This window comes from Thermobia domestica, chromosome 8 (assembly GCF_964235325.1).
Source record: "Thermobia domestica chromosome 8, izTheDome1.hap1.1, whole genome shotgun sequence".
In the NCBI taxonomy this organism is placed as follows: domain Eukaryota; kingdom Metazoa; phylum Arthropoda; class Insecta; order Zygentoma; family Lepismatidae; genus Thermobia; species Thermobia domestica.
The window spans coordinates 18,762,531-18,788,346 of record NC_137461.1 but is presented as its reverse complement, the minus strand read 5'-3'; the positions used below and the strand labels follow the sequence as shown (position 1 = coordinate 18,788,346).

Here is a 25,816-nt window from a genome sequence, read left to right as displayed (position 1 = left end):
CAGAAATTCCCAATTTGCTCCTAAATTTCTCACAATCGCTCCACTAATTACAAAATTTTCAAAAATTTATAAAAAATATAAAAATTGAAACTAATGTACGTAACTTTCTCTCTTCAACATTTGAGTGAATTATTCGTAAATTCCGATTTTTTAAACTACTAATAAGTATTTTTCTTAATTAAAAGAGACTATTAAAATTGTTGATGGAAACAAATAGATCTTGTTATCAGAATTCAGTATTCCCATCACGCTTTTGTACCATAATCTTCTACTAAATGTACTACAACTAGGTAAACTTCATTCTCCAGTTATTTCATGTAGGACGTTTTAGAAATTATTTGTTTGTCGTTCGATAATTTACTTTTCTCCATTTCTGATTTAGAAAAAGAACTCCAGAGTACAATTTACGTTCCTTAGTGCTTGTTTCTTGAGACTCGCAAGTCCTTGTATTAAAAATTAAAAAAAAAAAAAATTCAGATTAACATGCACTTTTGAACAGCAAAATTTGAAATTTAGCACTGATTTCAATTTTATTGAAGCGTAATTAGCCTACATCCCGTTCAAAGACAATTGTATTGGCTTCTATGAAACATGAAAAATCCCACATATGCTCCTAATTTTGACGAAAATTCCCTTTAACCCTATTCGAAAAATTAATATTAAAAAAATTTCACAAAATGGGATTTTCCCCACGGGTTGGCATCACTGAGTGGAAGTTATGGCAATTTCGCAGTTTCTTCTCTCATTTTTGCAAAAATGTTCCTCTAAAACATAGTTGACAGGACATAGTTGACGTTATTTTGCGTTAGTTTTTATTATGTATTCTGTAATGTTTTGAGGAACATTTTTAACTATAGAATACTTTTGTTTTCCCCACTTACTATTCACAAAAGTTTAGTCTCAAAAAGAAAGGGGAATTGTAATAAATGAAAAATCTTGAATTACACTTTATGCGTATTTTTTTAACAGAAGTGTACATACCCTGGTCCTATACACCTTTACCAAATTTTTATTTTTGGTAATTTCAAAAATTTAAAGCTTGATTCTATGCACCTCTGCCGAAAATTGAGGGAATAGGGCAACATATACCTGTCAACTTAAAGAGGTGGGGCAATGTAGCCCTCCCAAAAGTTACTTTTGCAATTAGACATTCATCGCCCGGATGTTAAATTAAGACATCGTAAATTTCTGATTTGCTCGAATTCCTTAAGTTCAGCCAAATACTATTAATATTTAGATTTGTAATAGGATTTTTTAAATAAAAAATCTCAAAATCAAGTGTTATGCACATACAAATAAGCAATCTATAAATCACAAAACAGTTAAAACAACTTTATTGGTTAATATTAATGTCGAACAAAACACAGCAGTTGAGATTACAGCAAACATGAATATAACACTCGTAACGTTGCGTAATTAAACCAATCAAAAACGCAGTTTCAAAATAACAAATTAATACTTAATCTTTAAAATGCCACTAGAAGCACGCTGGTCTAAGTTGAAAGATACTTACTAATATCACAAAGAATATAATGATTAAATACATTTTTTCAATCCTAGTAAATTTATTTAATTTTTGATCCTGTCTGCAATAACAACCTCCGCGCGCTTTTTGCTTCGTTTATCATTGAAATTATTTTCTTTTCAATTTGCCTATTTTCGGCTCTTATTGTTTCCCAGTTGTTAGGTGGATATTTTATTGATCTTGATTTTATAGTAGTTTTGATTTCTTGAATTTCTAGCATGAGAAGTCGGACAATGTGTTCTGCTTTCTCTAAATCTGCTTTATTTCGGGAAAAGGCACTTTGCGTTAATGAATCCTTTAAGTTGTTGTATTTCGATTCAATATCGCCGAATGGACGTCCTTTACTTCTAGACTCTTCCACGTTATGTTTGATGCTTTTGATAGCTTTGGTTAATTCTTTAGGTATTTTATTATTGTTTACGTCTGCCAACCGCGTGCGTATTTTAGTATCTATCTTCACAAACTGAAGGAATCGTTTGGGAAAGAATTTCTCCAACCACTTATGAGAGATTATAGCCTCAATATGAGAAATAAATGTGGCTCGCTTCATCAACATAATTAAGAGGGCAACTTCCTCCATATCTTTGACATCTCTTACCGCCAGCCCAACCAGCAGATTCATCAGAGCAATTGATGAAAGAACTACGAAGGATACGAATATAATGCGACTAGTGATCCTAAGGTAAAATGACTTTCGTCGAAACACATGAATGTAATCGAACTCTCCTAGAGTCATTACGATACTTTTTACAAGCGAATGATAAGGGTCATCAAAATTTTCATCATTTCGGAATAACACAAAAAAACTAAAAGCAAAGCCAATAATTAGACAAATGAATGTGAAGGACACTGTGACGACATTTCGCAAAGCTCTAAAGAATATTAGGCCGTAAAATCCTATGTTCCTAAAACGACCTGTAAGATATAACAGCTGTAACCAAGCAGTGAGTATTGCCAACCCTGACACATGAGCGACCCAAACATTAGTTTTATCTCGAAATTCAGCATGAACAATCAATAATGTTAGAAAACCAGTGAATCCAAACATACTTGACTCTGTTTCACGTAAGAAAAATTTTGGAAATAAAATTAAAACTAAAAATCCATAAAATATCAATGGTAATAAAGTGAAGAAAACCATAATGCGTGATGTTGAAGCAATATATTCTACCATTTTATAGTCGAAATCTATATCTCGCGTACGATTTGTGGCATTTCTGTCGAAATCATAAAAATAGAGAAATACATAAGTTGAAAATGAAATTAAATAGATACAATAGATAAAGAAAATGCCTATAAAGAATCGTCTCATTTTTTCCCACTTGAGGTGGAGGAAGGTAGTTATGAGGGGGTGTTTGAACAAAGGTAATAAATTCCTATCGCCTTTCAAAAACGCGTGAATCACAGCCATTTGACTCCGTTGACTTTCTGGAGTTAGAATGCTGTAATCCAGAGATGCGACCAGATCTTTACTTTCATTAGGCGCATCACTGAATTTTATAGAAGCATTGAAAGCTTCAACTATAAAATTCTCTGGCCGTGCAATTTTCTTGAAGATAATGTCTATCACAGTCTTCCCATCATTGGATGTGGCTGCCAGATCCCCCCCATTCTTCATGAGGATAGCCAAGATATTCTTGTTGGCACTTTCGGCAGATATATGCATAGGTGTCCTCCCAAAAGCGTTAGGACTATTCACAAGGGGCCTCATGTCTTCCATTTCCAAGAGCTCCCGCACAACTGGAAGGTTGACCTGCCAACACGCTTCATGGAGTAGTGATGAACAGTTCTCAGTGTCTTGTGGTTTATTTCGCGCTCCTGCAAGACGCAAGGATCTCACCGCCTCTTTTGAACCAAGCTTTACGGCAACAAAGAGAGGTGATTTATGTTTGGGATCGTCACTGACAACATTTGGATCTGCTCCATGATCTAGCAGTAACTTGATAATCTCTTCATACCTGTGAATATATATTTAAAAAATGTATTAATTGTCTTTTCTTTTGTTAGACTAATAAATATAAGTATTTAAGGAAGTTAAAATTCAGAAACTCATTTACCCCATTGTCCCTCAATTAATAATACATCCAAATAATAATAAAGCAAAGCATAACAATTACGGATATTTCCAGACATGAGCGTTCTCGCAACAGATGACCTACTGCCCATCTGGTGACCTACCATCCACGAACCAAACATCGAAAGCTAAGAAGCTGGTAACATTATTGAACTAAGAAGAAGAAAAATGCAATATTACACAAATAAATATGCAGAGTGTTTCAGAACGAATATCGGGGTTTTAAAGCTTTGTAGTATTTATAACATTAAACGTACAATTACATCACAATACATACAATATATTAAATGAAAGAGCAACTCAGTGTTTGCTATAAGTATTCAATGTAAGCACCATTTGTCACACGGCACACATCAAGTCGATAAGCGAGAAAGGCCCATAAACTTTCCGCCGGAATATGTCACAAAACACATTCAATTTACAGGAGTCTCGTTGCAACTATACCATGTCGTGGGGATTTGCTGACTCCCAGTTGCGAACATTATGAGTGTTCAATTCTTCACTTAAGTGAAATGTCGATTCATCACTGAAGACGGGACGATCCAGAAAATCTTCATGCTCATGTAGCAATATTTCATATGCAAAATGGGCATGTAAACCGTAGTCTGTAAGCTTGTATCAACTGCAAACGATAAGGACATATTCTAAAGTCTCCCCAAAATTCTTCACATAGACAGTTGCACTGAAACTACAGATTCAGTCTTTGCAAAATGTAAAACACAAAAAGCTTTCTGCTCACTAGTCGCCATTTTTGCTACTGGCGCTTTCTAACGGCAGATAGAGGAAACAGTGTATGCACATGCGTGCATACAAAACTATCTGAGTTGCTCTTTCATCTTATGTATTATTTATAATTGTAAGTTAATTGTAATACATACTACAAAGAGTTAAAACCCGAAATTCATTTTGAAACACCATGCATATTAATAAACAAACATATATTTAGGCCTATATAATTGTTTTTAAAGAATTATTATTAGACTTCCAAATTATCCTATGTATAAGCGTCGAAGTTTTCTAGAACAGCTGTGTTCGTCGGTCCGTTCATCTGTGGACAGGCATCAGAGCTAGAACGGTAAGAGATATCGAGAAGCGGTTTCTTGGATGAAGTAGGTTCCATCTTTCCTATAAACCCTCTATTCAAACCGGAAATGGTTTAAATGAACAGTTTCCTGTTTCAACATTCGTCGATGTAGAACAAAAACGTTAGTAGATAGCAACAAGCTGGTTTTTTAAACGATCCAGCGTCTCAAGATAACATACCATTAACACCTATAACACTACTAACACTGGAAGTGATAGACACTTACTGATACTTCTGGTTTAAATATTGATCTGCATACAGCAAAAGCAATGAGAGATATCGAGGAGCGCTTTTTTCTTTTTTTGAATCGATTCAGCATCCCAAGAATCAGTTCCATCTTCTCCGTTAATTCTCTATTCAAAGCAGATAGAAATCAACCATTTCCGGTTACCACAGAAAAAAAAAAAGAACTGTAATAGGCAGCGACAAGCGGTTTTCTCGCTGAATCCATCAAGTGTTTCAAGAAAAAATACGATCTTCACCCGTACTAAAAGAGGAACTGGTAAAATGTACCATAAAAATGACTGCGACGACTCGTGAAGCCTGGGCTCTACACCAATCATAGAACTGATTTCTCTCACGTGTGATGCATCGAAAGAATTAGGTGCGATTCGTGGAGCTGCCTTTCGAACGCACACTTGAGAAAAAGTGAAATAGCAGAAGTGAACCAACAATGTTTGAAGACATAGCAATCGAGCTACAAAAAAAAAAAAAAAAAAAAAAAAAAAAAAAAAAAAACAAGCACTTAAAGAACTATAACACTATAACACTAACAATTATTCGTATTAAATGTCAGCTAAGCGGTTAGCATACGCGCCTTTGGCGTGGGAGACCCGGGTTCGATTCCTGGTGGGAGCTCATGTGGTTCGGATTTCACGTTAATCAGTAGATCCACGTCTCAAATAGCCTCACTGCTCAAAGGGACGCGAAACTGAATATCCAGTCAAATTTAATGTTAACAATACCTAGGTTATAATAACAAAAAAAATAACATAACGACCACAACATTAACAAGAAAACGAAACTTAGCGACAATGCCACAACAATGTACTCTCAGGTGATGTCCTCCGTACAGCGCGAGAAACGACACTGGCAATATTTCATAGGTGGAGGTTGACGACCGAAAGACACCCTCGTGTTCTATTCAGCAGTGAAGTTAGTTAATCTAGGTCAAGCTTTACGAGTCCTCGCGACCACTATAGTACTTCCGATTTTAATAGTGATCACCATGGAGCGAAAACAGTAAAATATAGTGAGTAATGGCTTTCTGATATGGATTCAGTTCCACAAGAGTAACTTTTATCTCCAGCTTTATCCCTCTATTGGATCCGGAAGTGATGACGATCTACGATTTTCCAGTTTCAACGCCGATCTCCATACTGAAAAATCTGTAATAAATAATGAAGAGCAGGTTTTGGATTCATTCATTCTTTTATTGGAAGCACAAATGGTAGAAATGTACTATTACGTTCGGTCTTAATGTTGATTCCCATAGAGGGAAATAATATTATGCGACATACGAGTTTCTATATATAGATTTAGTATCTGAAGAATATATCGTAAGGATCCGTACACCCACACGTACTATAAGCCACATGGTTTCATTATGAACACGTGTTTTTTTTATAACTTATAAACAAACAGTGTCAGACGACGGAGGGAGTACTATCGGGAAGGGACGATTTGGACACGAAGGACCACGAAGTGAAACGACTACCCCTCCTCAAGCTCTTCTTCCAGAAGGCTGGCTATAAAAGAAGAAGACGGGCCAACAGTACCAGTGCTGATCACTCGCCTACCAAAACATTCTCCTGAGGCCACCATGGTAAGGTTACCATACTTTAAGAATGAAAATCCAGGGACGCTACTAAATTACGAGAATCTTTGAAATGTTTAAAATGAAAAGAAGTGTTATATACTAATTTACTTTCTTCCATTAGATAGAGTTGTTCAAGTATTATGTAATCACATTTTTAGTTGTTTTAGTAGACCTTCTCTTCCTAGTTAAGCAAACGTAAGCAGATGATTTACCCCATTTCGTCCCGTAAGCATTTTTTTTTTATTTCTTAGAATCTGTTACGTTTCGTGGCTTAGAAGTGGAAGAGAATAATTATATACCTAATACTGTGAAAAAAATCAAACTATGATATTCTTTTCCTTTCTTCTTCGCTGAAATCCTAAACATTTAATCGTCCCGTGAAATATTTTCGGGACGCAGATCTCGATTCCGTGACGGGGGGCGCGGTGGCTCAGTGGTATAGGGTTCACCTCCGGTCCTTGGGGTCCCTGGTTCGATCCCAGCTCGCACCGTGTGGACTTTGTTGTGGACAAACACCGTGCTCGTGGGTTTTCTCGGGGCTCTCCCGTTTCCTCCCACTTTCTTCATTCCACCATTTCACTCATCTCTCATCATCACCGTCTCCTTTAGCCTAACTGGCATAACCGTGGGACGTAAAACTTAAAGGTTTCATTTCATTTCATTTTCGATTCCGTGACGGTCCCGGATTTTCCAGGACGAATGGCAACACACCACCATGGGGGTACGGAGACTTCCTTTAATACCTACTCCCTACGAATAGCGCACGATCATAATCTATTTTGTGTACATAACGGAATGAAATGCTTCACATTTGCAGTAAGTTTTCACTATGACAACATGCTGTTCCGTCATAAAGCATCCCACTCGTACCCGTACAGAAAACAGATCACGGTCATGTTATATTTGGTGCTTCGTGAGCACTAACCACAAAGACAAAAGTTGAAAATCGTCAGTGCTGACGGCTTACTAGACAGGCCGATATCCACGGGGGTTTAGGGGAGCCGAACCCCCTAAAATTTTGTCAACCCCCCTAATATTTTCACGGTAGGCTTGCAAATGAACGATAATATGGTGATGATCTGTAATATGGTTGGGTCGTGCCCCCCTACATTTTTGGGCTGGCTACCGGCCTGTTACTAGAACAGAAATAGCGGATATTTCAAAAGCAGGAGCGGATCCAGGACGAACTTCTAGGAGGGTTGATTGTAATACTATTACTTAGAGCTACTTTTAAGAGCTCCAGACTCTGGGACCGGTTTCATTTATATATAAAATAAAGTTTTCTCTTCTTGGGAGGGGATCGCCCCGATTGCCCCCTTGATCCGCCCCTGTCCCAAAGTTGCGTCTTTTGTGGGACACCCATGCAATAAGCAGTGAGAGCCCAGAAACTGATGAGTAACTCTCATACGAACATTTTGAAGAGTCTTTCTTATAATTAATACTGTGCATGTATTTCTAAAATGGTTTTCTGGTTTTCATGTCATAAGGATATACTATTTATTCAATTAATACGTTGAGTGTGAACATTGTTGTTGATAAGAAAATTATAGTATATCATTTCACTTAAAAAGCAAACAGAGATCAATTATGAACTTGTAAGATATTTAAACATATTTATAATGGTTTTTGGAGGCTGTTGTTGTTATAGTATTTTTGCAACGTACGGTATAATAATCAATAAATAATAAACATTAGCAAATAGTTCAGGTGGGTCACTACAGTGCCCGAGAATTATCCTGGCAGTGACGTAGACTTCGCTCTTGCTCAAATGCCATCCCACTAGTTAAAGTAGAAGCTTCGTTCAATTCAACGTCCAATCCCAGGAAAGAGAAAATGCGCGAACACAAATACCAACTTAAAAGCACGCTCCCTTCTCTACAACAGGAAAGCGAAAGGAAATGAACCGAGAAATGGGAGATTCGTTTTTGATAAATATACTTCTCATCTTTGTATAACGATAACTGGAGTTCGAGGAGACATAAATGCTACATTTTTCTGCTTTTATATTTATATGACTTTCATGAAGAATATGGTTATTTTATATTTGAATTTTATATTATAAGTATGTGGAAAATAATTTTAAATGACAGCCATTTATGTTTATTCTGTTCTAACAACACTCAGATGTCAACATGCTACAAACTTTCGTTCTATTGAAGATAGACACAAATATGCAGTGGACGAAATGGGAAGGGAAGTCCAAAGTTTATTTTAAAGAAACCCCCATGTCTTTACCTATCACGGTCCTCGAGTTAGAGGGTGATATGTGAACGTGTTTCCTGGTCGCGGAAACAGAGCGTGGGGGCTAGTGAATGTAGCTTCGAAAAGTATAACATTTACCAATAGGACATAAGAACAGCACTTCCAGGAAAAACAAACAAATTAAAAAACAAAAGCGAAATGAAATGAACTGAAAAGCGCGTGTTTTCTTTTTGTAGGGCTGTACAGTCTGTGCTGACTGGTGAAAGTTGTCAATCCTTTGTTTTATTCTCGTTCTCGAAATTTTGAGTATAAGATAGTACCTTAAAGAAAGGTAAGCCGTTGCATTGTGATGCAGGAAAAAATGTTTTTAATGTTTACATCTTTTCTTACAGCAAACAATAATAAATCTGACAGTGTTCATGAATACTCCCGAGCAACATGTGTCAGTGAGAGACCCGTGTGACAAATTGTGAAAGAGAAGGATTAAAGTCTGGACAACCCGTCGAAACACCCTGTAAAGCAAGGCCAAATACACAGAAAAGACAAACAAATTTAGATTCTTTCGATGAAGTAGTAGTTCGTAGAACAATTCACAATCTCTATGCTGAAGGCATTGTCGCCACCTTAAATAAATTATTGTGCGAACTTAAGAAAAGCATTGACTTCAAAGGTTCTGAGTGGGCATTACAACAAATACTGCGCAAGTTTGGATTTAGGTTTAAAAAAAAAAATCTATTGGAAATAGAAAACTGCTTTTTGAAAGGAAAGATATTATCGTTTAACGACATAAATATAGGGTCTAATCTTATTTTTTCTTTCTTTGTCGTAACAATGCATATATATATATATATATATATATATATATATATATATATATATATATATATATATATATATATATATATATATATATATATATGCTAGTATTATTCAAATACATTGTTATCTAAATTCTCTCTATTTCGGTACCAGCATTATTTTAAACTGTAGTTACAACGTGACGTGCGAAGCGTTCAGTGTGCCATGTAAGCACTATTTGTGAATAGCGTAAGTTGGTAGCCTTGCAACTGAGAGCGTTGACGTCACTGCCAAGATAGTTCTCGCCGACTGTAGGTGCCCTCGGTGCTATGCTAAACACTGCTTGAATAGTACAGCGTTGCCACGTAGTGTCGAGTGTTTACTGGTGCCAGATAATAAAGGAAAGAGTCGTGCAATTCTGCTGGATATTTTACTGGAGAAATTAGTTTTCGACACTTACCGCAATTCACAAGTTCCGCTTCTCGAACTGCAACGCTAGAACCCAAGAATTAAACAGACAAATTTGGCAACAACGCATTCTGGCGTTCTGCGCAAGTTCCTTCTCAAAATCTATTTCCTTAAATGTAAATTAATATTTAAATAAAATATAAAACATAACACAAGAAACGGTCAATCAATATATCTATTTCGTAATAAGATCGTTAGTTTAACATACTTTACATTTACAAATAAACATTTCATAAAATTGAGCACTTCTAGTAAGATCTAATACCAAGTGCCATCTTCTGTGCTTATTGTAATTACGAATCAAATATTTTCTTTTATTTGTTCCCTTTTTCGATATCAGAAGACACAACCAAATGAATCAATGTCTTGTATTGTAGATCAAACGTAACTCTATGTTTTAGTACAATAATTATATGTAACGTTTCATTGCGCAATAATTAAGGGAATGGGCTAAAATATGTATTGACTTTCCGGGTGGTGATCCACCTTAATAATATTAAATAACATAATGTAAGCATTTTTCGATGCGAAAAATGAATTAAAATTTATGTTCATTGTTGTGCAGTAGATTGGTTTTTTAAAGTGCTTTCTACAAGCAAATACACTTTTGTTATTTTGTTTAGGGCAAGGGCGCCGATTTCTCTGTAAATTTGGGGGGGGGGAGGGCATTCAGATGCAGAAAGCATATATGAGGATTTTAAGACAAATTGCATTCAAATTATGCTAAATATTGTAAATTTACAAATACAATGAGCCCACATGAGCTTCGGGGGGCGGCCTTGGTTTAGTGCAAAACCAAACATCAGATTTTTTAATGATTTGTCATAGTTTTGTGTCTAACCATACATAACATAATTATTATATAACATAACCGTTGAAACATGTTTCATTAACGATTGAACTATAGCAATATCAGTTTTTTTTTTTAGCTTTCCTGTAAAATTGCAAAATAAATTGACTTAAGTGGCGTTTGGAAACAAGCTTCTCATCTATTTTTTTGTTTAGTTAAAAAATATTAACCTTAGGAATCCCAAGAGGAGCTGCTCGAACCCACAAGGTATTTTTATTTTTAAAAAAATCCTACAAAATGTTATCAGTCTGTTAATAGATTTGCAATACATATTTATTTATTATTACTCAAATTATATTTAATTATTAAATGTTACAATTTTATGTATAACAACATTTAGTTTTAACAAAGTGAGGGACATAAGTTCCAATTTATATAAACAAAAGAAAAAAATAATTCCCAATATAAATCAATGGATTATAAATCAGATATGGCGCATGTATTTGATACTATTAAGAATGTATCAAGTTTATAGTAGGATATCTGTTTTCCTTTTAATCATGGTTTTATACAGACAAATGTGCCTACTTTGGGCTAACCTCATTCAAACTTACGCTCACATCATATCGACCTCACGCTTACTCGACTTCACATTCACATTGTTAACCTGACATTACTCTCACTTGTAAGGCTGCGGTGGCTCAGTTGTAGAGCATTCACCGCTGGTGCGTGGGGTCCTTGGTACGATCCTGGTTTGCGACAAGTGGACTTTGTGGTGTGGTGGGCCGTGTGCTTGGGTTCTCTCGTTTTCTCCCACTTTATTTATTTCACCATTGCATTTATTTATCATCATCACCGTCTCCTTTAGCTTAGCCGGCATAACCATGGGACGTAAAACTAAAAGATTTCATTTCATTTTTTCATCACGCTCACTCGACCTCACGATCACATCATTTCGACATCACCCTTACATGGTTAACCCGACATTACGTTTACTCGTTCTCAAGTTCACAGCACTATCTCGACATCACGTTCATTCGACCTTACGTTTACAACTTCCTTTGGACATCACTCTCACTCGACCTCACCCTCACAACATTGTTTCGACATCACTTCGTGAGAGTGAGTCGAGGTAGCATGAGTTCCGAACTCACGAGCGCCAACCTCATGAGTTCGGGCACCTTTGAAAGCAGAATCTACAACAAATACGAAAATTTTTGTGGATGTATCTTCTTACCCTCTCTTGACTACAGATTTGCTCCCAGGGAAGAAGAATCACGTTCATATTACCATAATACTAATCTGACATATTCTATCAATATTTGGATGATTAGGTATTTTTATTTTAATGTTCCTGTCTTCAATGTAAATTTAGAGATCTTTAACTAAATCTAAAGCTTAGAAAATCTTATTAAAAATTGAGGTATCTATTGAGTGACACAGGTGCCAAACTAAAACTGAAAATTTGGATCATTATAAAAGTTCAGATTTGTAAGCAACAGTGTTGGCAAAAACCATGTTATTTTGTTTAAACCCGTTTTTTTTTTTTTTTTTTGTTTAAACCAGGTTTTTTTTGTTTAAATAATTTGCTCTATGTATTTATATCATATATGGACAGAAATAAGCTTGTTTCGGCTTGGTGTTAGTATGCAACAACCGGGTTATGCTGGAAGGGATCACATAAGCTTAAAGCGGAATCCAAACCGCTTCTCGGCTTACATCCAAGAGAATTGTTCTCCATTTGAACTAGAAACCGGGACTAATTGGCCACAAATGCGATATGTCTGCCGACTCACTCACGAAGGACGAAGGTAAAAATACGTTGACTGATCTGTTCATATTTGTTAATATAATCGTCAAGAGTCATTAGGACAGAAGGACAAAAAGATAAATAATTGCACAAGTGGAACCATTATACATAATTATATATGGACAATTTCAAAGTACTACAGAGTACAGAAGAACTAATTTAGTCCAAGTCAGTTCCCTACGAATTTTATTAGTCCAAGTTAAAGAAATATAACGACTTACTTTGCATATCAGTAAGAAAAGTGAATAAAGATACGAATTATTTGAGTCCACTTTGGCTCTGACCCATTTATACATAAATAGTTACCAAAGATTCTTGTTATTTCAATAATTGCCTCTTGTGGGGTTTGTATGACCCTCCTCCCCAAAAAAGTACGACATTTCGATGTATTTTAGCAATAGTAAATATTATTAAAACGAAACAATGTTTAGAATTTTCCTTTGGTTCCATAACAATAATAACAAACTATAAAAAAAATCACGAAAGAAACATCCATAAAGTTACATAAAAAAGTTGTTTTTGTAATATAATCTCTTTGAGTAAAGAATGGGGAATGTAGGTCTGAATATAGTACGACATGGGAGTGAAACGTGGTATAGTAATATATGGGAGTGAAACGTGATAACTCACAAATATGTGTTCATCAAGATTTTAAGATTAGTTACACTTTTACGAACATTTTTAGTTTTTTGGTTTAAACCAGTTGTTTTTTATTTTTAAAAAACAGCTGGTTTAAACCAAGGTTTTAACCATGGTTTAAACCACCTTCGTTTAAACCAGCCAACCCTGGTAAGCAATTAAAAGGTGTTAAAAATGAAAGGAAGGATCTCCTTGGAATGACCTCCTCTTATGTTCAAAGAGTTATAAGCCGTAGCACTTACATTTTATTTCATAATGTGTTTGATGAAAGTAATTATACATTGCTGAAACTGCAATACTATTATTTATTAAAAGAAATTTGCTTTAGTGAAATTTTAACTAAATACAGAGCATTTTTTTAACCTTTACGATTACAACATAAACTATTGATACAACGGTAAATACAAACCTACCTTGATATAGTATCCTTTTCTACTAACATTCTGCGCTGCCCTGCCACTAATATTGGCGTATTATTTAACTTGTCTCTTATGTTCACTTCGGCTTTATGTTCTAACAGAATCCTCACGCACTCAAGATGAAGACCTTGCACAGCTACATGAAGAGGAGTTTGTCCAAGTACTCCTGGTTTAACCAATATCTTTAGAAAAATAACTCTTCTCTTAAAAATTGTACTGTACTAACATCAAAATTCATTAATAAGAAATTCGTGTACTAAATGTTCTATCATAATCTCAGAATCAAAAGTTCAAAGTTTGATTCCTTTCACACAAGAGAAATTGCAAAGGCTCAATATACAGTATTTCTTTTTAGCCACCTATTGTAGTATGGCAAGAAATTTTCAATTGGAAATTTTATCATACAGAGTGCAATTAACCAGTGGCAGAGCGTAATCCCACAAGTAGGCCAATAAACTAATAACACAAATAACATTTAATGTATCATAAAATGTTTAAAATTATAGTCAGAATTCTATTTTCCTTATTGAATTAAAAAAATACCAAATTGATTTACCAAAGAACTTTCTTAACTGTATTTCTAACACTGTTTAGAGTTAAATTTATGTGAATGTATACATAGCAGTTTTTTTATTATTTAATTTAACAAGAAAGAATAAATATTTATATAAGCAAAAGTAGACGGAAAGTAGTCAATAATAATAATAATAATAATAATAATAATAATAATAATAATAATAATAATAATAATAATAATAATAATAATAATAATAATAATAATAATTATTATTATTATTATTATTATTATTATTATTATTATTATTATTATTATTATTATTATTATTATTATTATTATTATTATTAAACAAATATTTACATGGAAGAAAACACACAATGTGTATTAATGAAATATTCCCATTTAGCACCACTACAAATATTTTGAAGTGCAGTTCATATTTTCTTCTGTCTGGGATTTGCAAAGGGGATAAGGGGAATTTTCTTATAACTTGCTGTTTTCATTTCCTGCATATTTGAAAATGGAGGGAGAGAAAAAGTAAGTACATTCTTATAGTTAACTGTCAAATTTCTTAGATAAGCGTTTGTTACTTGCATCCCCCACTTTAAAGTAAGAACAATTCTGCATTTAATTAATGCATCACGTGATGATGACTTCACTAGAAACGTTAATGCTCAGAAGGAACTTCATTTGAATCAACGCAAGATATTAATATCGTATTCTATGCAGTAGCATATTTAAGGGTGGCTTCCGGGCTTAAACACACTCAACTTTTTATCGCAATTTTTTATTGCTTTTATATATATTGCAGAATTTTCACATTTCCAAGAATAAAGTTAGCAAAGCTCCTCCCGAAACAAGGAAAGCACCTCGAAACAAAATCGTAAATACCCCACTGATTCTATGAAATGGAAAACAACTTAAATTTCACACAATTATTATTATTTTATCCTGTATTGTAGAGTTTGGTAAATGTATACATGTGTTTATTGTATCAGACACATTCTACAAGCTATTATAGACCAGGCCTTATGTAGGAAAAAAAAAAATAAACAGTTACTCTGAAAAACTCCTGAGAGTATATACCTAAATTAAACAAGTTATCACTAATAGAAATACGTAGCTCTACACAGAAACTTCTTACTCTGTGTTAAGGAAATCATTTTGTAACATATTAGCATTGAAAGATGCTTTCAACACTAAAACTAAAATCCCAGAAGCGAGCCTTCGCACCTTCCCAAGAATGTGTGAAATCCTCAGCGATGATTGCTTCGCCCTCTGAGCAGCGTAGTCCGTAAGTCCGTAAGCCTGTCTAGCGAGCTGGTGAGGCTCACAAGCGACTTTTTTTTTTTTTTTTTTTTTAATTGACAATTCGATTTCTGAAAATGCTTGGTATCATCGGATGCAGCACTTGAAGAAACCGAAAAAAAAAAAAAAACAAGTTTTTAGCGGCAGACCGGGAACAGGGCCGGAGACAAAGCGGTCCAAAGTTCGAATACAGGACGCAGAAAGTGCATATAAACATTATGTAATTTTGAAACGAGTAGAGGAATTGAGATCAAATTTGAGGTGTGAGTATCGAGTGTGAAACTCTTCGGAATAGGTACATTACGCATCATGTTGGTCAATTTAAAAGTCACCATATTGGAGTTATCGAAAATAAAGAGACGAGAAGGAAATCATGTGGCATATTAATTTAGGCTAGCTTGTTCCCAGAAATGCAAATATGAAGTTGCTTTTCATCAATCATTCTGTGTTGAGTAGTTACGGATTCTGGAAATTTTGAAGAGGCGAAATTAATGGTAGTGTCTACTTCTCCAATTTCAATACTGGTGAAAACTGTGACAGGCCCGTATCCATGGGGGGCTAGGGGGCCGGGGCCCCCTAAACTTTGGATGGCCCCCTAAAAGTTTTACGGTAGGCTTGCAAATGAACTATAATATGGTGATGAAGTATAATATGATTCGGTCGGACCCTCCCTAACTTCTACCGGCCTCCCCCCCCTAAATTTTTGGGCTGGCTACGGGCCTGAACTGTGATAGGCATGATTGTTTATTTTATCGTTCTTCAGATGTGCTCACTGTTGTTCCCACTTTTGTATTAACCACACAATCATTCTTAAGGTACATAACAGATGCAACTAAACGTGCATAAGATCTGTTGTCAATCCAAGATTAGTCCTACTTACTTCTGAAATTTAGACACCTTAAGGTTTTATATCGGTTGCTCCCATGCACTTTTCAAGATTGCCTTAACAACATAATAGTTTCTTATCAACTGTAATAATTGTACAACTATTCTCAAGCACAATTTTGATCTTATTCTTGGTTTACGTTGAATCGACTGATATGGCAGAAGACACTACCATTAATTTCGCCTCTTCAAAATTTCCAGAATCTGTAACTACTCGACACATAAGGATTGGTAAAAACTAACTTCATATTTGAATTTCTGGGAACAAGCTAGCCTAAATTGATATGCCACATGATTTCCTTCCCGTTTCTTTATTTTCGATAACTCCAATATGGCGACTTTTAAGATGGCCGACATGATGCGCAATATATCTATTCCGAAGAGCTTCACACTCGATACTCACACCTCAAATATGATCTCAATTCTTCCACTCGTTTCAAAATTACATGATGTTTATATGCACTTTTTGCGTCCTGTATTCGAACTTTGGACCCCTTTTTCTCCGGCCCTGTTTCCGGTGTGCCGTTAGAAAACTTGTTTCTCTCGGTTTATTTGGGTGCTGCATCCGATAGTAGAATCGAATTGTCAAAAGAAGAATGGTCCCTTGTCAGACGGAAGGGTCCTCAATTGTTTCCAACCTACCTAGCTTCATAGTACGCTTCGCCACTGCAATTAACGTAAGTTTAAAAAGTGGATATAACCTCTATCACAATACTGCGAGCGGTGATGATATTCAATAAGAAAAGCAAAAACGCTAATACTCACCGCAAAAATAAATAAATAAATATAAAATAAAATAAAATAAAATAAAATAAATAAAATAAAATAAAAATAATATATATATATAGCAGAATTTTCTTCTACGTGTAACAAGTAGTGCTTTCGGAAGAAACTTCTTCCTTCTTCCAAAAAGGATTTAAAAACATGAAGGATGGGTAAAAAACAGTTAAAAGGTTAAGATATAAAGAAAAACAAATCTTCTGTTAAACACATGTTAATAGACACTCACTGTCATTGTACACTGCTGTTCATTGTTTTCTTTTCTCGGCAAAAATTATGAAGATTCTGCATAAACATAATATCAACATTTCAGAGGTTCCTCCTAAATGTATAGATAAGTACATAACTAACTTTAAGGCATTTTTTATTAACCCTCTACAAAGTAGTAGCGTCTATCGGGTGAAATGTCAGTGTGACAAAGTATATATAGGTCAAACAAATAGGAATATTTGCACTAGAATAACTGAACATGTTTGTACTTCGAAGTCTCGGAACCCGCAACGATTGTCTGGTCTAGCAACGCATCTTGGAGATTGTAACCATCACATCGCGGAGGAATCATGTTTAATTGAAAAAGCAAACACAGCAACGGAACGTAAAATCAAAGAATCATATTACATCCATAAAGAGAGACCCACAACTAATTTGGATAGCGGTGAAAAAAATATTATTTGGAGTAATCTTTTCACTACATACTTTCGCCATTTGGAAAGCTAGAAAAGAAAACAGTGAACAGCAGTGTACAATGACAGTAAGTGTCTATTCAGGACTAGCTCGGGTGAGTAATAGTTTCGGAAGTAGGAACTAAATACAGGGTTCTGATTGGTTGGCGTTATACGTTTTTTTGCCACGAAGCATACATATAGCAGAAATCAAACGCTTATTGCTGGGGGTCCTCGTAGCCGAGCGTGCTAGGGCTACGGGGTAGCAACGGAAATCGCTTTTGGTGTCGGTTCAAACCGTCCAAGGAAAGTTTTTTTTTAAAATTTCATAACACCTTTTCATTAAAACAAGATGAAAAGAATACTCAAAAAAGTGATTTACTTACTTTTGTGCAAATAAGTAGTAGTAGTAGTAGGAACGGGTTAGAAGCCCCGCAGGGCTCGTTTTGTTCCATCTTGACCCCAATGACAAACATTTTGTGACCGAGTTAAAACAGCTAGCTACGGTAGCGCGCAATAAAAACGTACTTTCGGGAGTACTACTTTCCCGAGTGGGTCGTGTCTATTCCCATGTGTTTAGTGTTTAACAGATGATGTTTTTTTTTTTTTTTTTACATATCTTAACCTTTTAACCATTTTTTTACCCATCCTTCATGTTTTTAAATCTTTTTTGAGTCGAACAGGCTGGAGAAGGAAGAAGTTTCTTCCGAAAGCGCCACTTGTTACATGTAAAATAACATTCTGCTATAGTTTTTTGCGGTGAGTATTAGCCTTTTTGCTTTTCTCATTGGATATAACCTTTCCAATTTGTACGTGTTCATATAACAATAAAACACTGTACAGGAAGAGTAAGAAGTCACTGTCTCATTTTAAATGGACATGGTTTTGTCAACTTTTAATGGATTCTTAAAATTATTGTCTTTATATTGTGAAGTTCCTCTTAAGTACAGCAAAGGATCAATTATACTTGGGAATCGTCTTCTCCCACTACCAAATTTTATTACAAAATTCCGTTCTAACACAGTATAATGCAAAATGAGCACAAATTCTTTAATGATTGGGTTAAAATAGGCGCCCCTAGACCTGATGGTCTCGGGAATATTCCTCACAAAGCAAGCTAAGTGAGGATGGGTAAAACTCTATGCTCCACACCGAGCAGAGGGGGGTTAGACATCCAACGAAGCTCCACTGCAAGCTAAGCGGGCAAGGACTACCACGAAGGTCCACTGCAAGTTGAGTGGTATTATGACAATGACTCAATGTTCCACTAAAAAGAGAAAAAGAGAGTGGTAAGGCTTCACTGCAAGTCAAGCGAGAAAAAGGCGTAGAGCTCCACTGCAAGCTAAAGGCTTGGGTTGGGTAAAGTTCTTCCAAACATTGCATTGCAAGCTAAAGAAGGGAATTTGACCAGCCAAAGACTGATAGTAGTCGCTGTGATCTTGCTGGTTTTTTAGTTGTTCCAGTGTTGCGGTGTCGTTAATGGTCCTTTGTCGTCAAATGACTAGTGGTGTTACTGGTGTTCCTATTGTCTGCCACTGCAATAGTTCGTAGTAGGACGCACATGGTGTTGTTTATACGTATATAAAACACATGTTGGTTGTTTGTAAACAGAGCTATACATAGAGTATTAGAATATTGTGTTTGGTTCTCTGAGATACTAAAATACGATTGCAGTAACATTTAGTGTGAGTGAGTGAGTAACGAACATGATGGAGAAAATGACATTGCTTCTTAAAGGAAAATCTTGGCATTATTTCTTAACATAAGATTGATACGATCCACCAATTCTTCTAAATTGCGTGGGTTTGTTTGGTACACTTCGTCCTTAGCTCACTCCTACAGAAAAAAAAATCACATGGCGTGACGTCAAGACTTCTGGCAAGCCATTCATGTGATGCTCTTCTCCCCAACAAACACCCCAGGAAATGTCTTCCACCTACTACAGACCCGGTTTGTCATTAATTTTGTATTGCAACTTCTGATCGTACTAGAATGAAGTTGAGCCATGAATAGTTCGCCACCGTCACTGCAGTAAGATTACAGATGTCCATACTTCTCGATAGGCAATTTTAAAGCAATTCCGCAGTGTCAGTTTCGTACGTTATGGACACTTGAATGGTCAATTATCTCAAGACACTGGTAATTAAAAATTAAAGTGATATGATAAAAACCATCTAGGGTCCAAATCCTAATAACCCCCCAAAAATAAAAGAAATTGGTTCAGCCGTATTAGCGTGATGAGCTAACAAAGGATTTGTGCGTTCTCTTTTATATATAAGATTATTGTTTCAGGTAATAAGAAAATACAATGCTCGCGGTGAAGTTTCCTTAATATAAGAAAGAAAAAAATATATATACATTACCGTAAAACGGGGCTACTTTGACAGGTTTTGGACTAGTTTAGATGTGTACACGGGACACTTTCTGCAACCAATGAATGATACTATTCTCATCATAACAATAGGTATCTAGACTATCACATCCACTACTAAACCTAAGTTTCTACAAGTAAGTTTTGGCGGGAAGAAATTAAGAAATACCGGTCAAAGTAGCCCCGGGGGTGGGGCTACTTTGACATCTTATGTATTTCCTGCATAAGGTCAAAGTTACTCAACGTATAGAGTTATTTTGACATGGAATTTATGTAAAGTGTATAAAACACTGTTTTGGTCATGTGTAAAGTACGGTATGCTGTATACTTGATAAGCACGAAATCTTTATTTTGTTGTGGTACATCATTATACACCACTATACAAGTTTTTCTAAAGCTTTACTTTTAACATCTTTTACTTTGAACATACACGGTGCTTTACCTTACATTGTTACTTTATTTTTTACTCTTTTTTTTTTTTTTTTTTTTTACTTTACTTTACTTTTAACATAATTACATATGTATCGGTATGTTATCTTTACATGTAACAATGGAAACTGGATGCAATTAGCTAAGGATAGAAGTCAGTGGAGAGCTTTTGTGAACGCGGCACTGAACCTCCGGGTTCCATAGGCCATAGAGTTAGTTAGTTAGTTAGTTAGTTAGTTAGTAACAATGGAAAGAAAAACCTTAGTCGTCAACATCACAGTCGTAACAAGCATGTTGAGGAATTTTTGATCCAACATTACAAAACCCATACACCCATTTTTTGCACAGGACACATTGAATCCACTCTCTATATCGTCAGAGTGAGAATTAGATTATTCATTTTGGGGGGGAATAAACAGTGGCGAATCTAGAAGTCCTTATATTATAAATTGGGGGACAGGAAGGATATTGAGAGGGGGTAAAAATACAATGGGAGAAATCCCTCATCCCCTCCGGCAATTCGCACCGTGGACACTATATCAGCCTTTATCTATGAAAGTATATGCAACAATTCTCACAGGAAGCACGAATTGCTCATCTGTCAAAGTAGCCCCACTCTATGTCAAAGTAACCCTAAATGTCAAAGTAGCCCCGTTTTACGGTATTAATTATTAGAATTTAAAATTTGTTACATATCTGAAATATATGTACTTAAATTATTATTGAGTTCTTAATGTACTTCATTCAATAAATAGAATTGAATAAATATATTATTATCTTTGCTGTCTTTGCTATCTCAAACATAATTGAATAACCTCATGTCAACTAATTATGTTTTTCCTAAGTATCTGTAGAAACCTGCGTTCACTTGTATATTGAATGTTTAAACTTCACAACAATCCATAGGTTTTGTCCTCCCTTTTTCACCCTTCTGCGTTATGACTGTCATCATGGTAAATATTTTTATCATTATTTTCATATAATTATATTATTATTATTATGTTTCCTATCACCTACAAGACATCACGCCTCTTTCAATAGAAGAGGCTTCATAAATTGTCAAACTAACATCGTCTTTGTTTAAACAACTATTACTACTACTGTGCATACGATGATGAACCATGAAATATATACAAATGGACGTGAATATGAGACGAAGATAATAACTGCGAACATACTTCATGATAGCGTGTTATTCCAAGCAGAGGGAATGCACTATTACAAATTTAGGTGGATAATGAACGAACAGAAGAAAAAACAAAAAATTATATATATATATATATATATATATATATATATATATATATATATATATATATATATATATATATATATATATATATATATATACACACAATCAGGTTTCTACTCATCACAACTCAGGTTGGTTCCAAGAACAACAAGCTAACGTAGTCGAAGAAACTCTTGGAAATGAGGTTAACGCAATATCACGAGCAAGTATTGGCTTTTTATTCAATATTTATGATAGATTCAAAATAATGATATGATTTAATGCAACAAATTCCGTAAGGCGAGCAAAGTCTTATGCATGCTAATTTTCCCTGAACTAGTTCAGACATTTGTAGTGGTAAACAAGAGAATATTAAGAAAACGAAATCCCGAATGATTCTTCCTTCGTTGAGTGAACAGTATACTAATCAGAAGAAGCTTAATTGTTACTAGTAAAATTGATATCTACACTGCGGGAAATTTTGAGGTTCAGTGTGTGCTCAGTGGAAAGACAGCCATGGAACGCTTTCGATGTGTGACCCTAAACAAATTTAGTGCATCATTCGCATTACGACACTGCACATTTTAAAGGAAGACTTTATATATACACTGGTAATCTATTTTGATTAGCTTATCACCAAAACTTGTTCACTTTGATCAGTTACTCAAAATTATGAGGTGGGACCAACGATGCTACTGTATGACGCCATCTTGAAAACTGAGCTTATCTCCCTGATGAATGTTTAAGAATCAAAAACACATTACCTTGATAATGAGGCTATTTAAAAACCAACTCCAAGACTCTGTCCCCAACGGTGTACACGTTTTCCTTTCATTCCAGGTAAACATCCACCCTGCTAGCGACAAAATCCTGTCTTCGTGAAATGCTCCCGACCGTGATATGGTGGAGCCAATCGTGCACACAGGGACTGCCAAAAATGTTATTCTCTAATTTTCCTGGAGCTTGATGAGACGTCTAAAATGTTAAATGTTAGGTTTATCCAAATTGTAGAATTTTGCACTGTTTGTCCTAAACTATCGGACAATTTGCTGCTTAAATAATTTCTAACTCATCACCAGCTCCTGCCCAAGGATGTTATAAATAGAGGATCTGCCCATGTGTATCTTCATCCTATTAAATTGGTGAAACGAAAAACCAACCGAGCATCGGCACTTCTGATTGGCTACTCTCGTTTCTACCGTCGTCTGATTGGCTACTTTCGTTTCCGTCATGATTGTTGGCTCAAAACATTGCGATCCTATTGGGCGGAGTGGGCAGAGTAGGGGTGGCGAAACTGTGACGTATGGCTTCAAGATTTTGTTGTAAGGGCACATCCTCTATTTTATAAGATCCTTGTTCCTGCCCCTATTGGTGTGCTGCAAAACTTCTTCTTCTTCTTCAAACAAAACTTACTTCCAGTATTCAAAATCAAAATACGTCAAGGATGTTATAAAATAGATGATCTGCCCATACAACAAAATCGTGAAGCCAAACGTCACAGCTTCGCCACACCTACTCTGCCCACTCCGTGTCGTTAAGATCGCAATGTTTCGAGCCAACAATCATGGCGGAAGCGAGAACAGCCAATCAGACGTGCGCGTTTAGACGATGCTCGGTTGTTTTTTGGGGTTCATTGAGTTCATATGATGAAGATACGTATAGGCAGATCCTCTATTTTATAACATCCTTGAAATACATACATATCCACCTTCTATAAATAAATATAATTTTATGAAATAAATTTACAGATAGCCCTATACCTAGTTTTCATTGTTAAAATCTCCTATTATAGTGGCGAATAGAGCACTTCATAAATTTAAATTTCCGAATTTAGATCTTTATGTGAAACAAAATTATCACTTCCGGTAATAGAAGAAAATCGAAAAAAACAACTGAGCGAGACTGCTAAGTAATCGTGTTACCTCATAAATAGTTTTCAAGATAGAAGTAAATACTGTAAGTATTTAATAATTTAATTTACCACTCTCAAATATTCATAACCATATAGTAAATAATCAAAATACGTATTGGATACTATAATATAATATAGACCATTTCTATGATGATGTACGTGATTACCTTCTAATTTCGTATGCTACTTTTACGTTAGTAAGAAAGTTATATTTAATTGTTAAAACATTATAGCAGCGGCAATAGTACGAATATTAAAAATGGTATCGGTATCAAAATAGTATCCGTTCAGGTTACGAATACGGGCGCTTCTTATCCGGGTACTCACACCATTCACTCACGAAGGAATAAATTGCACATTTCAGTGCGCACGCGATTATTTTTTTATGAAAATAGAACATGGTGTGCAGATGAAGAATAGGGATACCGTCACGCCCTAAGAGTTAATTCATTAATAAAAAAAGAAACACATTAACATATAACCACGCAATAACAAACGAACGAATACGAGCACAGATCTAACCTAACTTAAACAAATCTAACCTAACTTAAACTAACCTAAACTAATATAATATTAATAGAAATAAGCGAAAATCTACCATTGTTTCGAAAATTATGCTGGATCCCCACACCAATATAACATAAACTGCATAAATTTTTTTTTTTTTTTTTTTTTTTTTTTTTAGAGAAAATAGTTGGACCCGTTCTGTTAAATATTCTCCTGGTGTAATTAGTTTTCGTACTATTTATATGAATATTTACATATGAAATGTACACCTATTTCTTCCAAAATTTTGCACTTTTTTAAAACCAAAATTTTGCATCTCAAATTCCTAGCGATAATTATAACAGCTATTGTGTTTCAGAAGGGGTCTGGCTGAACAATGTTAAATTTTCACTTTTTTACTAACGAATTAAAACTAGTAGAGGCGCCTTAGAGTAGAGTATGGTAGACAAGTCCAGGTACTGTTTAGGTTCTTTCCGGATAAATTCTAATTACCGGTACCAGAATTTTGGTGCAGTTTTACTATACGGATCTACAGATTGTAAAATGTACGAAAATGTGGGGAAGTCTTTAATTTGCCCATTTTATGTCGACGACAGAACCCAACGAACCCCTGCGGAGCTTCTAACCCGTTCCTACTCCTACAGCTACCCCTAGTCTACTCCTACTCCTATTACTACTTATACTTTGGATTCGTATAGTAAAACTGCACGAGAATTTTTCCCAAGAATTCATACTTTTTTTATATAACGATAGTCTAATTTTGGTTAGATAAGTAAAATAAGGTTAATTTTGTTAGGATGGGTTAGATTTTTATTACGTTGTATTTCCCTTCATGGTTTGTATTGGCCCCCGCAGTTAGAATTAACCCTTCTTTCCTTTCTGGAACCCTTCTGTAACACTTAACTCATTATAATTAATATATTATGCAGTAAAGTATAACTTTAGCAACTCTTACCTCTGTAGATACTTTGATCCTACGCCATTCTTCTAAAACCGTTTTTCCTCTTTCTGTTAATGAAGAGACAGAGTCATTGCCCAATATAATATAGAACTGCAGATTTGTAAAAGATACTAGCTTACTACTAACATTGACTTTGCCATGAACTTCTAGGAGTTTTTCCAAACAATCAACAGCTCCTGAATCACAAGCATAGAAGAGTGCAGTTCTACCGTAGACATCTGTTTCGTTGACCTTGGCATTGCTTTCCAACAGTACCTGCAGGATTTCGCACTTGCCCAAATAAGCGGCAGCATGCAATGGTGTGATACCATATCGTCCGCAATGAGAATTGACAAGAGTGGTATTGTGTGCGTGCAACTTAACTGTTTCCACATTTCCTGCAACTATTGCATCTAGGAACTCCTTTGCTTGGTTCGTTTGACGTTGTACAACATCAGCTGGAAATTGAGGAAGATCGAAGTTACTCTTGTGAGTAGCCATCAGTCCACATATTATTGACCCATCACACTTTTAGCTAGACAAGGATATTTACAAGTTTGAGTTTCTTACATTAAGAATAACGACTTTTGTAGATATTAACTACGAACAATCATCAAAAGCTTCCCTTTGCCTATTAATTTTGGAC

The 25,816-nt window shown here is 35.3% G+C and overlaps 1 protein-coding gene across 2 annotated transcripts; it reads right to left on the bottom strand.

The window, feature by feature from the left end:
• Nucleotides 1-1,317: 1,317 nt before the first annotated feature.
• Nucleotides 1,318-25,816, bottom strand: LOC145692743 (transient receptor potential channel pyrexia-like). 2 transcript variants are annotated; one of them, XM_081768178.1, is made up of 4 exons: nucleotides 25,186-25,285; nucleotides 22,576-22,786; nucleotides 13,623-13,810; nucleotides 1,318-3,483 (listed from the first exon to the last, which is right to left on the bottom strand). In XM_081768178.1, exons 2-4 carry the CDS (start codon nucleotides 22,657-22,659, stop codon nucleotides 1,566-1,568), a joined length of 2,190 nt encoding a protein of 729 aa, XP_081624304.1. In that variant the 5' UTR covers nucleotides 22,660-22,786; nucleotides 25,186-25,285; the 3' UTR covers nucleotides 1,318-1,565. The 2 variants fall into 2 exon arrangements, with proteins under 2 accessions (XP_081624304.1, XP_081624303.1); XM_081768177.1 differs by lacking the exon at nucleotides 22,576-22,786 and having other exon boundaries at nucleotides 25,186-25,816.

Coding starts and splice junctions, on each gene's coding strand:
- LOC145692743 (XM_081768177.1), bottom strand. CDS start 25,671: ATGGCTACTCACAAGAGTAACTTCGATCTTCCTCAATTTCCAGCTGAT. Junction 13,811..25,185: donor GGATCAAAGTATCTACAGAG/GTAAGAGTTGCT, acceptor ATTTTTCTAAAG/ATATTGGTTAAACCAGGAGT. Junction 3,484..13,622: donor GAAAAGGATACTATATCAAG/GTAGGTTTGTAT, acceptor ATATATTCACAG/GTATGAAGAGATTATCAAGT.